The sequence below is a fragment of the Corticium candelabrum genome, chromosome 7 (genome assembly GCF_963422355.1).
Source record: "Corticium candelabrum chromosome 7, ooCorCand1.1, whole genome shotgun sequence".
Taxonomy (NCBI): Eukaryota; Metazoa; Porifera; class Homoscleromorpha; order Homosclerophorida; family Plakinidae; genus Corticium; species Corticium candelabrum.
The window spans coordinates 1,261,164-1,276,163 of NC_085091.1; the positions used below are offsets into that span (position 1 = coordinate 1,261,164).

Below are 15,000 nucleotides of genomic sequence, written 5' to 3' on the forward strand. Positions count from 1 at the left end.
GTGTGTGTGTGTGTGTGTGTGTGTGTGTGTGTGTGTGTGTGTGTGTGTGTGTGTGTGTGTGTGTGTGTGTGTGTGTGTGTGTGTGTGTGTGTGTGTGTGTGTGTGTGTGTGTGTGTGTGTGTGTGTGTGTGTGTGTGTGTGTGTGTGTGTGTGTGTGTGTGTGTGTGTGTGTGTGTGTGTGTGTGTGTGTGTGTGTGTGTGTGTGTGTGTGTGTGTGTGTGTGTGTGTGTGTGTGTGTGTGTGTGTGTGTGTGTGTGTGTGTGTGTGTGTGTGTGTGTGTGTGTGTGTGTGTGTGTGTGTGTGTGTGTGTGTGTGTGTGTGTGTGTGTGTGTGTGTGTGTGTGTGTGTGTGTGTGTGTGTGTGTGTGTGTGTGTGTGTGTGTGTGTGTGTGTGTGTGTGTGTGTGTGTGTGTGTGTGTGTGTGTGTGTGTGTGTGTGTGTGTGTGTGTGTGTGTGTGTGTGTGTGTGTGTGTGTGTGTGTGTGTGTGTGTGTGTGTGTGTGTGTGTGTGTGTGTGTGTGTGTGTGTGTGTGTGTGTGTGTGTGTGTGTGTGTGTGTGTGTGTGTGTGTGTGTGTGTGTGTGTGTGTGTGTGTGTGTGTGTGTGTGTGTGTGTGTGTGTGTGTGTGTGTGTGTGTGTGTGTGTGTGTGTGTGTGTGTGTGTGTGTGTGTGTGTGTGTGTGTGTGTGTGTGTGTGTGTGTGTGTGTGTGTGTGTGTGTGTGTGTGTGTGTGTGTGTGTGTGTGTGTGTGTGTGTGTGTGTGTGTGTGTGTGTGTGTGTGTGTGTGTGTGTGTGTGTGTGTGTGTGTGTGTGTGTGTGTGTGTGTGTGTGTGTGTGTGTGTGTGTGTGTGTGTGTGTGTGTGTGTGTGTGTGTGTGTGTGTGTGTGTGTGTGTGTGTGTGTGTGTGTGTGTGTGTGTGTGTGTGTGTGTGTGTGTGTGTGTGTGTGTGTGTGTGTGTGTGTGTGTGTGTGTGTGTGTGTGTGTGTGTGTGTGTGTGTGTGTGTGTGTGTGTGTGTGTGTGTGTGTGTGTGTGTGTGTGTGTGTGTGTGTGTGTGTGTGTGTGTGTGTGTGTGTGTGTGTGTGTGTGTGTGTGTGTGTGTGTGTGTGTGTGTGTGTGTGTGTGTGTGTGTGTGTGTGTGTGTGTGTGTGTGTGTGTGTGTGTGTGTGTGTGTGTGTGTGTGTGTGTGTGTGTGTGTGTGTGTGTGTGTGTGTGTGTGTGTGTGTGTGTGTGTGTGTGTGTGTGTGTGTGTGTGTGTGTGTGTGTGTGTGTGTGTGTGTGTGTGTGTGTGTGTGTGTGTGTGTGTGTGTGTGTGTGTGTGTGTGTGTGTGTGTGTGTGTGTGTGTGTGTGTGTGTGTGTGTGTGTGTGTGTGTGTGTGTGTGTGTGTGTGTGTGTGTGTGTGTGTGTGTGTGTGTGTGTGTGTGTGTGTGTGTGTGTGTGTGTGTGTGTGTGTGTGTGTGTGTGTGTGTGTGTGTGTGTGTGTGTGTGTGTGTGTGTGTGTGTGTGTGTGTGTGTGTGTGTGTGTGTGTGTGTGTGTGTGTGTGTGTGTGTGTGTGTGTGTGTGTGTGTGTGTGTGTGTGTGTGTGTGTGTGTGTGTGTGTGTGTGTGTGTGTGTGTGTGTGTGTGTGTGTGTGTGTGTGTGTGTGTGTGTGTGTGTGTGTGTGTGTGTGTGTGTGTGTGTGTGTGTGTGTGTGTGTGTGTGTGTGTGTGTGTGTGTGTGTGTGTGTGTGTGTGTGTGTGTGTGTGTGTGTGTGTGTGTGTGTGTGTGTGTGTGTGTGTGTGTGTGTGTGTGTGTGTGTGTGTGTGTGTGTGTGTGTGTGTGTGTGTGTGTGTGTGTGTGTGTGTGTGTGTGTGTGTGTGTGTGTGTGTGTGTGTGTGTGTGTGTGTGTGTGTGTGTGTGTGTGTGTGTGTGTGTGTGTGTGTGTGTGTGTGTGTGTGTGTGTGTGTGTGTGTGTGTGTGTGTGTGTGTGTGTGTGTGTGTGTGTGTGTGTGTGTGTGTGTGTGTGTGTGTGTGTGTGTGTGTGTGTGTGTGTGTGTGTGTGTGTGTGTGTGTGTGTGTGTGTGTGTGTGTGTGTGTGTGTGTGTGTGTGTGTGTGTGTGTGTGTGTGTGTGTGTGTGTGTGTGTGTGTGTGTGTGTGTGTGTGTGTGTGTGTGTGTGTGTGTGTGTGTGTGTGTGTGTGTGTGTGTGTGTGTGTGTGTGTGTGTGTGTGTGTGTGTGTGTGTGTGTGTGTGTGTGTGTGTGTGTGTGTGTGTGTGTGTGTGTGTGTGTGTGTGTGTGTGTGTGTGTGTGTGTGTGTGTGTGTGTGTGTGTGTGTGTGTGTGTGTGTGTGTGTGTGTGTGTGTGTGTGTGTGTGTGTGTGTGTGTGTGTGTGTGTGTGTGTGTGTGTGTGTGTGTGTGTGTGTGTGTGTGTGTGTGTGTGTGTGTGTGTGTGTGTGTGTGTGTGTGTGTGTGTGTGTGTGTGTGTGTGTGTGTGTGTGTGTGTGTGTGTGTGTGTGTGTGTGTGTGTGTGTGTGTGTGTGTGTGTGTGTGTGTGTGTGTGTGTGTGTGTGTGTGTGTGTGTGTGTGTGTGTGTGTGTGTGTGTGTGTGTGTGTGTGTGTGTGTGTGTGTGTGTGTGTGTGTGTGTGTGTGTGTGTGTGTGTGTGTGTGTGTGTGTGTGTGTGTGTGTGTGTGTGTGTGTGTGTGTGTGTGTGTGTGTGTGTGTGTGTGTGTGTGTGTGTGTGTGTGTGTGTGTGTGTGTGTGTGTGTGTGTGTGTGTGTGTGTGTGTGTGTGTGTGTGTGTGTGTGTGTGTGTGTGTGTGTGTGTGTGTGTGTGTGTGTGTGTGTGTGTGTGTGTGTGTGTGTGTGTGTGTGTGTGTGTGTGTGTGTGTGTGTGTGTGTGTGTGTGTGTGTGTGTGTGTGTGTGTGTGTGTGTGTGTGTGTGTGTGTGTGTGTGTGTGTGTGTGTGTGTGTGTGTGTGTGTGTGTGTGTGTGTGTGTGTGTGTGTGTGTGTGTGTGTGTGTGTGTGTGTGTGTGTGTGTGTGTGTGTGTGTGTGTGTGTGTGTGTGTGTGTGTGTGTGTGTGTGTGTGTGTGTGTGTGTGTGTGTGTGTGTGTGTGTGTGTGTGTGTGTGTGTGTGTGTGTGTGTGTGTGTGTGTGTGTGTGTGTGTGTGTGTGTGTGTGTGTGTGTGTGTGTGTGTGTGTGTGTGTGTGTGTGTGTGTGTGTGTGTGTGTGTGTGTGTGTGTGTGTGTGTGTGTGTGTGTGTGTGTGTGTGTGTGTGTGTGTGTGTGTGTGTGTGTGTGTGTGTGTGTGTGTGTGTGTGTGTGTGTGTGTGTGTGTGTGTGTGTGTGTGTGTGTGTGTGTGTGTGTGTGTGTGTGTGTGTGTGTGTGTGTGTGTGTGTGTGTGTGTGTGTGTGTGTGTGTGTGTGTGTGTGTGTGTGTGTGTGTGTGTGTGTGTGTGTGTGTGTGTGTGTGTGTGTGTGTGTGTGTGTGTGTGTGTGTGTGTGTGTGTGTGTGTGTGTGTGTGTGTGTGTGTGTGTGTGTGTGTGTGTGTGTGTGTGTGTGTGTGTGTGTGTGTGTGTGTGTGTGTGTGTGTGTGTGTGTGTGTGTGTGTGTGTGTGTGTGTGTGTGTGTGTGTGTGTGTGTGTGTGTGTGTGTGTGTGTGTGTGTGTGTGTGTGTGTGTGTGTGTGTGTGTGTGTGTGTGTGTGTGTGTGTGTGTGTGTGTGTGTGTGTGTGTGTGTGTGTGTGTGTGTGTGTGTGTGTGTGTGTGTGTGTGTGTGTGTGTGTGTGTGTGTGTGTGTGTGTGTGTGTGTGTGTGTGTGTGTGTGTGTGTGTGTGTGTGTGTGTGTGTGTGTGTGTGTGTGTGTGTGTGTGTGTGTGTGTGTGTGTGTGTGTGTGTGTGTGTGTGTGTGTGTGTGTGTGTGTGTGTGTGTGTGTGTGTGTGTGTGTGTGTGTGTGTGTGTGTGTGTGTGTGTGTGTGTGTGTGTGTGTGTGTGTGTGTGTGTGTGTGTGTGTGTGTGTGTGTGTGTGTGTGTGTGTGTGTGTGTGTGTGTGTGTGTGTGTGTGTGTGTGTGTGTGTGTGTGTGTGTGTGTGTGTGTGTGTGTGTGTGTGTGTGTGTGTGTGTGTGTGTGTGTGTGTGTGTGTGTGTGTGTGTGTGTGTGTGTGTGTGTGTGTGTGTGTGTGTGTGTGTGTGTGTGTGTGTGCTGTACCATGCTGCAGAAGGTAGTTAACAAACTCTGACTTTGGCCTTTGGCTTCTCACTTCCAATGGACACACACACGAGTGCGCGCGTGCACGTGCATAATGGAAATAGCAAAAATCTGTTAAACAACATGAAATTGCCATCTTTTTCTAGAATGAAATCTGAAATGTTACACACTGAAACAATAAGAACTGTTGCTTGTAATTGAGAAAATATAGTAACTTGTAGTCAACTGTGTTAGTGGCATATAGTAAACTTAATGTTTGCAAGGGTTTAATACTAATTAATTAATTAATCACTTTTTCTAAATTTGATTTTTATTTCAATTTTTGTTTCTTAGATTCCATTGTTGGAAGATGGTGACATCATTATTGATGGAGGAAACTCGCAGTATACCAACTCGCAGAGAAGAGCTAAAAGTCTGGAAGAGAAGAAGATCTTGTTTGTTGGAAGTGGTGTGTCTGGTGGAGAAGACGGAGCTCGCTATGGACCTTCACTCATGCCAGGAGGATCAGAAAAGGCTTGGTATGATGCATGACTTGTATGTTGGTTCATTGTCTTACTTCTGTTTGTGTCATTGCATTTGTCTGTTTGTTTGTCTGGCTGTGTTTGTTTATTGTTTGTTTCTCTATTTGTGTAGACTCAACCCAGTCTCTCTCTGTCGTTGTCATTCCCCGGATAGTCAATCCTTGTCGTAGAGAGACTTGGTTTCAGACTGCCCACTGATGTCACTAAATGCTGCCATTAGTGCACAGTGTGTGGCAGCTGCCTTGAACAATTTCCACATGCCTGGTAACCACCCTTGCTGTGGTTGCAAGGCGTGGCGCACAAACACTTTACAAATTTCTAGGAGAGCGTTCCTATTGCTTTGTGCACTTAGATTCGCATTGATCTATGAGTTAGCACGGCCTATGAACGGGAGTTTTGTCTTTGTCTTACGATCTGGGCGTCTTACACGTCGTTTGCACTATGAGTTTGGCTCCAAGAGCTTCCGAATCCGATGCAAATGGGTCTAGACAAGAAACGGCTGAGACGCAGTTCATGTGTTGAAGTGCAATGCCTGCTTGTATTTGTGGAACGTACGAGATCGTTGGCTGTTTGATTACGTCTTGCATAAATTATTGGCTCCCAGGAGCCGTTTATTGGAACAATATACGTCTGATAAACTTCGCGTCGTTGTGCACACTGATACAGATTGCACTAATGGCAAGCACTTAGTGCATTTAGTGACATCAGTGGGCGGTCTGAAACCAGTCTCTACGGCGAGGATTGACTATCCGGGAATGACGACGGTGGAGAAAGACTGGGTCGAGTCTACTATTTGTGTTTGTTTGTGTATCTGTTTGTCTGTGTGTCTATGACGGTTTCAAAGCATTTGTGTGTTGTTTTCAGGCCTCACATCAAAACCATCTTCCAAGGCATTTCTGCTAAAGTCAACAGAGAGCCGTGCTGTGACTGGGTAAGTCACCAACATAATACTGTTGACAGTATGTATTTATTAGGATGTTTTGTTTGTGTAGGTTAGAGCTGATGGTGCTGGGCATTATGTCAAGATGGTGCAGAATGGTATTGAGTGTGGAGACATGCAGGTGTAATGACAGTCACAATTTATTTCTTTATTGCATCTGTCTGACTGTTTGTGTATCCATCAACATCTATCCCTGTCTACTTATCTATTTATTTAAATTTTATTTATTTAATAATTAATTAGTTGATTAATTAATAATAATTAATTTAATTAGTGTATTGTATGGCTGAATGTCTAGTGTGAAATATTGTTTTGGTGTAATTTGTTATGTTGTGTCGTAGCTCATCTGTGAGGCATATCATCTGATGAGGGATGCACTTGGGATGAGTGAAGATGAGAGAGATGAGTGGCGTGTTTGGGGAATGGAACATAGGCGAACTCGACTCTTTTCTTATTGAAATCACACAGAACATTTTGGCTTAGAAAGACACCGATGGGACACCACTAGTCTGTCTGTCTGTCTGTCTGTCTGTCTGTTTGTCTGTCTGTATGTCTGTCTGTCTATCTGTCTTTCTTTGCTGACCTTTGTCTTACTTGCAGGCATCATGGCGTAAAGTCTGTGCAATGGCTGTCACTCTTGGTATCCCCACTCCATGCTTCAGCACTGCTCTCGCCTTTTACGATGGCTACAGATCAGGCAGCTTGCCAGCTAATCTCATCCAGGCCCAGAGAGATTACTTTGGTGCTCACACGTATGAGCTGCTCTCCAAACCCGGTCAATTCATCTACACCAATTGGACCGGCCACGGTGGTGGTTCTGTCTCGTCGTCCACTTACACTGCCTGATTGGTCAAGTGTAGCCATTGATATTAACATTTGTGTTTCAATTGCAGTGATGCTGTTGTGATCTTGACAGCATGAGATTGTATGTTGCTGTCATTTTAGCTCAAATGGATGTCTGTCTGATATCATTTACTCCCAACAGTTGTATTGGTTGTTCTGATGAATTAGGTGCAGTACAAGTAAGTTGTTCTCCTTGTTCTCATTGATCATCAATTTGATATTAATAATCATTACTGATTGACATGCTGGGTTTGTAGGTTGCTAGACACGGGTGAATATCTTGATTATTAGACAGACACATGGACAGACACATGGCTAAAAGCTGATGCTACTGTCAGCACAATCACAATTTCTCAATAGTTTCTAATCACAGGTTGTGTGTCTTGCCTATTATCCATCAGAATGTACATACAAACAGACAAGCATTCAAGGTGAATAGGCAAGCTGTATCATTTTTAATCCCAATAGACTGACACTTCACTGCAGCATTGACATGCACAACTGACAAACAACATTTAAATGTCTATAAAGAGCTTCATTTAGTGTCAAACGTTTTCCTGTAGTTCACATCAACACAAACTGTAAAAACTGTGAGACTGACTGCTAGACTATCAAAAAGTTCAATGTCAACTCAAATTGCACAGCAGACTACACACATGCAACATCATCTATTGCATTTATAACAAGCAGCAAAGTTGGATGAATTGAGACAAACAGACAAACAAATACATCACAATTATCTGCTCCTAAGTCACATCCACGGCATCTCTACGAGTGTCACTTTGTCTTCTTTGCGTTTCTTGCCTTTCACCATCCTTTTGGGAGGACAGGAAGTGTACTCATCATTCTGCTTCACTGCATTCACTTGCATGAGAGCTGCTGCTGCAGAAATGCGATCACGTGGATTCTCTTCTGCCATAGCATAGCAAATGTCCTGCAGTGGAACATAAGGAACAGCTCGAAACTGCCTCTCACGTAATTTTCTCTCTGTAGCAACTCCTGTGAATAACTCAACAAACGTGACTCCCAAGCTGTACATGTCAGCTTCTGTTGTGTTGCTTGGGGCCGCTGCACGACCTTCCACAACTCGTTCTGGTGCAATGTATTGTGGACTGAGAGGACCAACAGAAAGTGACTCGTTAGAGAAGCGACAAGAGCCCAGATCACCGATTTTGGCTTGCATGGTCTTGCTGATGAGAATGTTGGTAGAACGAATGTCTCCATGAAGAAGAGCAGGCTGCAGCTGGTGAAGATACATCACACCACACAGACATCCCACAGCTATATCCACTTGTTCCCTCATGGACAGATATCTGCTTCTCAAAGCAGCATTGATCACATCTTTCAGTGATCCTTCCAAAAGCTCCATGACGATACGAAGAGGAACTTCATTCTCAACGATAGCTCCACAGATGGATACGACATTGGGGTGATGGACACGACTGGACACCGACACTTCACGTCGAATCAATGAAATATTGAAATCAGTTACTCTAACCGGTTCTTCATGAAATGTCTTAACAGCAACTGCTACACCACTCCACATGCCAACACCAACCTCTACAATACACCATCAATACACACATACACATACAGTAGAGCACTTATTATCTGGACAGATCATCTCTGCCACCTGGTCATCATGTGGCCACAAAATCAATGATGGAAAAATAATATTACAGCCACATGTTAACAAAGTGCTTCATACTGGGTATCTGGACACCCTCTGACCCAATCCTGTCCAGATAAGTGGTGCTCTACTGTATAGTTAAGCAAACAATTTACTCATTTCTGTTACCTCCATAACCTCCTGTTCCCAACTTTAATCCAGTCATTTGTAAACTGTCATCATGGATCTGTACAAGGCTGTCATATTGATGTTGAAGTCTCTCCAGTTCCTGCACTGCTCTTTCACTTCGTTGCAAGTCTCTTGCCAGACGTTCATTAGTCGTGTGCTCCTCTTGCACCTCGTGCCTCAAAACATCAATTTCTCCTCCCTGTTGTTGCAGCCGTCTCTCCTTGTTATCCAACTGATTTGTCAGTGTGCTGAGTTGGTTCTGTAGTCGTCTGTTGTTTTCATCACGTTCCTGCATGAGCTGCAGCAATCTCCTTACTTCTCCTACTTGACGTTCATTCTCATCAGTGACAGCACGAGTTACAGCCTCCTGATCAGCCAATTGCTGCTGTAAAGCAGATTTCTCTGCTTGAATGGCACATTTCTCTGCTTGAATGGCTCGATTGCTTTCTCTAAGTTGCTCCAACTCTCTTTGTAAATCATCGACTTGAAATGCACTTGCTTGATGCTCGACTACAAAAATAAATAATAAAGATTAATACTCAAACAAGCAATAATACAGATAAACAGATGGGTGAGTAAGAAGACAGAAGACCGAGTATGTAGATAGACAAACAGTCAACAAACAAATCTATCACATGAAGGTAAAAATATTTAGTGTCACCTTCTCACAGTTTGTTTAAACCAACAACATACATTACTGATACAACATGGAAATGACTGTCTGATGTGTTCAACAGATCTAGAATCTTAATGTGTTATTCATGACATACAACATCCGTCTGCTTGTCAGATTTTAGTGAAAATAAACAAAATTTACTTGCAACTAGAGCAGTGGTGGATAGTAAATATCTTAAAAGAACAACAGAGTGATGGTAGATAATAGTTGTACATGTTGGATGACTGGGTTACATAAAATAAGGCAGGAATGCTGCCCATCTTTACGTTCATCTCGTGTCACATTACATGCTACATGTGACCTCATCATCACCAACTGACTTAGCTAATGCAAATTGTATTTGAATCGTCTGCTCATTGAGTATAAGGAAAGTCACTACAGCACAGTTTATACAAAAATTTCCTGCAAGAATAATTGGGAGCTCATAAGTAAATGAGTGTATACCTTGATCATAAGAAACAACTCGTTGATGTTGTTGCAAAATGTCGACTGCTTCTTGATCTTTCTTTAGCATTCGTAAGCAATAGTTCAGATCTCGAATTGCTATACACACAATAAGATAGAACTCCTACTTTGTCCACATTCTATCGTTTCTAATCATTTTATGTGACAACACACCTGCACTTGTTGTGGGATGCAAAATATTGACACTTTCCTTTAGGATGGTTTCTGCTTCTTGCCACTTCTGTTGTCTCAAAAGGACTTTAGCAACACCAAATAAACCTGAATACAAATAAACATTCTACAGTTAAAACAAAACAAAATATGACTCTAGACAATGAATTACTTCTTCCTCTTATTGGGTGTTCCACACCTATTGATTTACTCATCATTTCTGATGACTCGTGGAACAATGGCAAAGCAGCCATTTGTTGGTCTTGTTTAACTTTACACTCTGCCATACGACAAAGAGCTGAACAAAGGAACAATAAACATAATTAAGAGACAATTCTCATATTTACAATCTCTCACTTATAGCAGTCTCCCAATGGTTGGTTGGTAAAATGTGTCTTTGCATTGTTGCTGCTTTCTGCAGTATCCTATCAGCACCCTTGTAGTCACCCCTTATCACCAATACTTCTCCCATTTCACTCAACACTACACAACACAACACAAGTCAGCAACGTATGTCACACATCTAACACACTCACAAGTTCAATGATTAATGGTGTTTAGTGTAGTTACACGAGGTTGACTCCACCCCATGAGCCGGCGCACATGTTGGGCCTGGAGTGGTACCAGAATTAGGACGCATGCGCTTAACGTTATCACACCAACTTAGTCTTAGCTTTTGTGCCATTGTGACACAAGCTCAAATTTGTTGCCCTCCAAATGGCTGAACATTCTTCTTCCAGCGTGTCCGACTCAAGTGCGAGCAGTCAAGTGTCTATTCCTCTAGAGGAACTAAAGGCTCTGATGGCGGAAACAGCGTGGACTGCGGTTCGAGTGGAGCTCGCCACCCTGAACAGAAGCGGTGCGGCATCAAGTATTAGCCCAACAGTCTGTTAGCGCAGTGCAGTGGTTGGTTGGTAGCATACATTGTTACACGGGTCGACGATCATTTTTTTGTCACACATCAGTCGTCGGTCAGCGCCTTTGTTTTCCTTTTATGACTCTTAGTACATACATTTAAGCTCTATTGGTAGTCTTTCGCGTAACCGCCGAGCAGTTTTCTGTTCACCACTGCTGCTATGCCACTCACATCGTGCAACTCAAGTCGATTCGTGTGCTAATGTGGCTGTGCAGGAGGTCCGGCGCGCACGCGCGGAAAGTAAACTACTGCAGTAAGGCTGTTTGTGGCTTACCGCGACCAGCAGGGACGCAATTCGCATTCTTGACCGATACCGGCTATCATGCATGCTCTTCGCTTCACTGATTGCCTATAGATATATTGCCGAGGTTGCTATCTGCCATAGTTATCGCATACGCACTAAGACAGCTGTTGCTAACAGGTTTGCTAAACATAGCCGTCCTTGACTTTGCACCCAGGCCAACTAACATTTTTGTTCAGCTCTCTGTTGTTTGCATCATGTGGCTTACTAAGATATCTGCATGCTCTTTATTGCATACGTGTTATGTAATGACCGCTGTCTTTCTATTTGTTATCGCGAAGACCGCCGTCTTTCTTACCACTGATACTGCTTTTAAAGAACCGCTTGTTTTGACAGCGTATACCCAAGTTTTGTCTTCCACCGCTGTGGTGCTAATGCCGCTGCAGCTTCTTGCATGAGGCCATGTTGTTACGGCTCAGCCTGAGTCACTGCAACGTGACCGACTGTACGTCATGGTAGTCACAAAGTGTTTTGCCATCTACGCGGCCACCGTGCTTTGGCCCTCTCCGTCCCGTACACTCGACCTCATGGCGTACCTCCAACTGGTCGTCCATGAAGCGCAATACCATTCCGGAACGGGATGGCTGCTGTACGACACGCGTTTTAGGCAGCTGGCCGCCCACTCGCTGGCCATCATCTGGGGCCAGTTGCACGCTTCCCTGTATGCAGCTACCATTTTAGCAATGGACCAGTCGCCTGCCAGCCACTGCTTGCACTGTCTAGAGCCAGACCATAGCACCGCAGCATGCGCTTTGTGCCCACATCAAAAGCCGGGTGACACGACAGAGGCTAACTGCAACACCTCCCGCCAAACTCAACGCCAGTCTACTTGATCGGACAAGGGCAGCTCCTACTCGGCCGCTCAACAGCTGATATGCCATAGGTACAACTTCGGTACCTGTAACGGGGCGGATTGTACCTACAGACACGTCTGTCTGTGATGCCGCCACACAGATCACCGATGCGACGCCAGTCCTGACGCATCTAATCATGAACCAGGAGAGAAGACGATTCATCTTCATACCGACGAATCCCGTCACAAGTGAAGAGGATGCACGCTGGACCAGTAAGTAGCGCAGAACCAGCTTACTTGCCCGAACTGCTGGTTTGCTTGTTGCCTGCGGTTACCGCTGCTTGGCTGTTTTTCTTTGCTGAATTAAGCCGCACTCGGCTTGTCATAGCTAACAGTAAACGCATACCGGTTATTTTTATCAGCCCGTTAGTATCTGTTGTGTTGTTCACTATACTGGTGCACTTCTGTCTTTGGGTGCGGCTACCTCTCATGTCGTTGTACTCGCTAGGGAACATGTCCGTCCGGAACTTAGCGGCATGTAACGGTTCAATGGCAAGTACCCCTACATGAAAGACTTGTCAACGCTGGAGAGTTGTCGTCCTGCGGAGCTCGCGTGCTGATAGACACGGATCTCTCGTTCTCCCCTCTGGCACTACGTATACGTTCTTGGACTCGTGAGCTTGCTACCCACCCGGACGTATCCTTCCGTGACTACATCTTGGATGGTCTGGCTAACAGTTTCGCATTGGATTTGACCACACTCGAACTGCTTGCAGACAATCGCGTCGTAACATGTCGTCGGCTATGGCCAATATCAAGATCGTTGACAGTTACATGAATCAAGAGCGTAAGGCATGTTGCCTCGCAGGCCCTATGCAGTGGCAGTCGATAGACATACAGGTTAACCCGCTGGGAGTCATCCCAAAAGCGCACCAGCCAGATCGATGGCGTCTCATCGTCGACTTGTCGTCACCACACTCGGCTAGCGTCAATGAGGGCTTTGACTGAGACGTGTGTACACTATCTTATACCAGCGTTGACGTCGCACCTTAGCACATCCTTGAACTGGGTAACGGCACCTGCTAGCCAAACTAGACATCCAAAGCATCTACGTCACATCCCGGTTCATCCATCCGACTGGCACCTCCTAGGAATCCGCTGGCAGGGTAAAGTGTACTTAGATCGTGCATTGCCGTTTGGTCTAATATCTGCGCCCAAGATATTTTTGGCAGTGGCAGACGCCTTGTTGTGGATCATGCTCAACCTCGGTGTGTGCTCCAGTATTCACTACTTGGATGATTTCCTCTTCTTTGGTCGCCCCGACAGAATGCAGTGCGATCGTGACCTAGCCATAGCGCTAAATACGTGCTCAGAGATGGGCTTTCCGGTAGCGTGGCACAAGCTAGAAGGCCTATCAACGAGAATACAGTTTTTGGGTCTAGAACTTGATTCGATCATGGGCTCATCATGCTCCCCGCTGAGAAGCTGTGTCGCATTCAAGCACAGGTTCGCCGGTGGCTCGGTCGTCGGTCGTGCACGAAAAGAGAGTTGCTGTCTCTTATCGGTTCTCTCCACCACGTGGCAACAGTGGTAAAACCGGGCGCATTTTCTTACGCAGGCTTACTGACCTGTCGTCCTGTGTGAAGCATCTCCATTATCGTGTCCGCCTCAACAAAGAAGCTTTAGCAGACCTGCAATGATGGGACACTTTTATGACCGACTGGAACGGCTCGTCGATGCTTCAGATGCTGGGACGCGCAGTACCATCGGTGATCGTTCGCTCCCACGCATCAGGGACATGGGTGTGGCACAGTGTGATCAGGCAAATCGCTACAGTGGGAGTGGAACGACTCATGGCGCCCTCTTCCTATTGCAGAAAGAGTTTCTACCGCTTCTTCTGGCAGCAGCAGTCTGGGGAAGTATGTGGCGAGAGAAGAGGATTAAATTCAAATGCGACAACTCTACCGTGGTCTCAGCGCTATAGAGCAACGTACCAGCCGCGTCCCGCTTCTGATGCACTTTAGACGTCAATCTTGACTCTCGAGTCAATCCTAGAATGATCCGCCTGCGCCTGAAACAGTCGAAAACAGACCCTTTCCGTTGCGGCGCCGACGTGTTTCTGGGTTGCATTTATCACGACATCTGCCCGGTTTCGACGTTGCTGGCCTATCTAATGCAGCGAGGCCAAGACCGGGGCCCACTGTTTACCTACTCTGACGCATCTTCTCTTTCCCGTCAGAAGCTGGTGTCCAAGGTCCACAGCACACTTGCCACGGAAGGCCTACACGACAATGGATTTACTGGGCACAGTTTTCGCATCGGCGCAGCCATAACGGCGAAGGCCAAGGGAGTCTCAGACTCAACAGTAAAGACTTTGGGCAGATGGAGCAGTGACGCTTTCCAGCTCTACATTCGTTTGCCTGGGCCAGACCTCGCTACCGTCTCCAGTCAATTGGTATAGTAAGCGGACTGTATATACGTCTAGAAACTAGCTCGGTGTAGGTCAGTTAGTAACCTGATGTTAGAATAGCGCTGCCTTCTTTGACTTGCTGTTGGACTAGGTCGTATTTTGTGTTTGCAGGCGCCACTGCCATGCCACTGTGTATATCTAATTTCTTGTTTCGGTGGTTCCGTACTTGGGCGGGCTCATTCTCTATGAGAATTCCCCCTGTTGGGTCAGAGTCCGGGTCCAAGACCCTCCTGCCTACCAGCACGCAACCAAATAGCAATTTGGGCATGTGAGTGACTCGGGCTCCGCCCCTCGTCCATCAGCCAGACCTTCGCAATAGCAGGTCTGAGCAGTTCTCAAAGACGGACAAAAAGGTAAGTATGGTCTTGCTAAATCAAGTTTTGGCGAAAGTAAGGAGTCAATCTCAATGTTACTGTCAACATTAAACTCTTCAAACTCATTTCCATCTTGTAACTTACCACGTGCCTCGTCTTCTCCTTCTCCCATCATTTCAATCCATCCATCAGCCTGTTGTAACAATTTTTTCACTTCCTCTTCTGTTCCTTCATTTAGATGAATTGCATAAGCCAATACAGTAGCAGCTACTCAAACACGATCAGCAACAACAAACAACATTTCAATTCACACACCATCCATACTTACAGTATGCTTTCACAACATCGTCATCCGTACTGAATGCTAAACCATAACCTTCTCTCATCACATCTTCTGCTTCTTTTGTTAGACATTGAAAGAGAAGGCAACGTGACAAATAAGCATAAGCTACACAACAATAACACTTTATTAAACAGTCATTGATTTCAATATTTTAATAGCCATATTGATGCATAAAATGTAAAATCTTTTATCAACAAATTTCAATTTCTACAATACAAAATATCACAAACCAATATTTCATATTTAATAAATAAATGTTGGATTGGAAAATCCAAAGCAGCAAACAT

At 46.2% G+C, this 15,000-nt stretch overlaps 1 protein-coding gene and 1 pseudogene across 1 annotated transcript; one reads left to right on the forward strand and one right to left on the reverse strand.

Moving 5' to 3' along the window:
* Positions 1-6,762, forward strand: part of LOC134182403 (6-phosphogluconate dehydrogenase, decarboxylating-like) — a 9,024-nt pseudogene extending 2,262 nt beyond the window's left edge.
* A 173-nt stretch (positions 6,763-6,935) lies between these two features.
* LOC134182453 (uncharacterized) lies at positions 6,936-14,837 on the reverse strand. Its single transcript, XM_062649856.1, has 8 exons — positions 14,699-14,837; positions 14,515-14,637; positions 9,934-10,059; positions 9,749-9,874; positions 9,580-9,684; positions 9,406-9,504; positions 8,286-8,795; positions 6,936-8,047 (listed from the first exon to the last, which is right to left on the reverse strand). Exons 1-8 carry the CDS (start codon positions 14,754-14,756, stop codon positions 7,239-7,241), a joined length of 1,956 nt encoding a protein of 651 aa, XP_062505840.1. The 5' UTR covers positions 14,757-14,837; the 3' UTR covers positions 6,936-7,238.
* Positions 14,838-15,000: the final 163 nt, after the last annotated feature.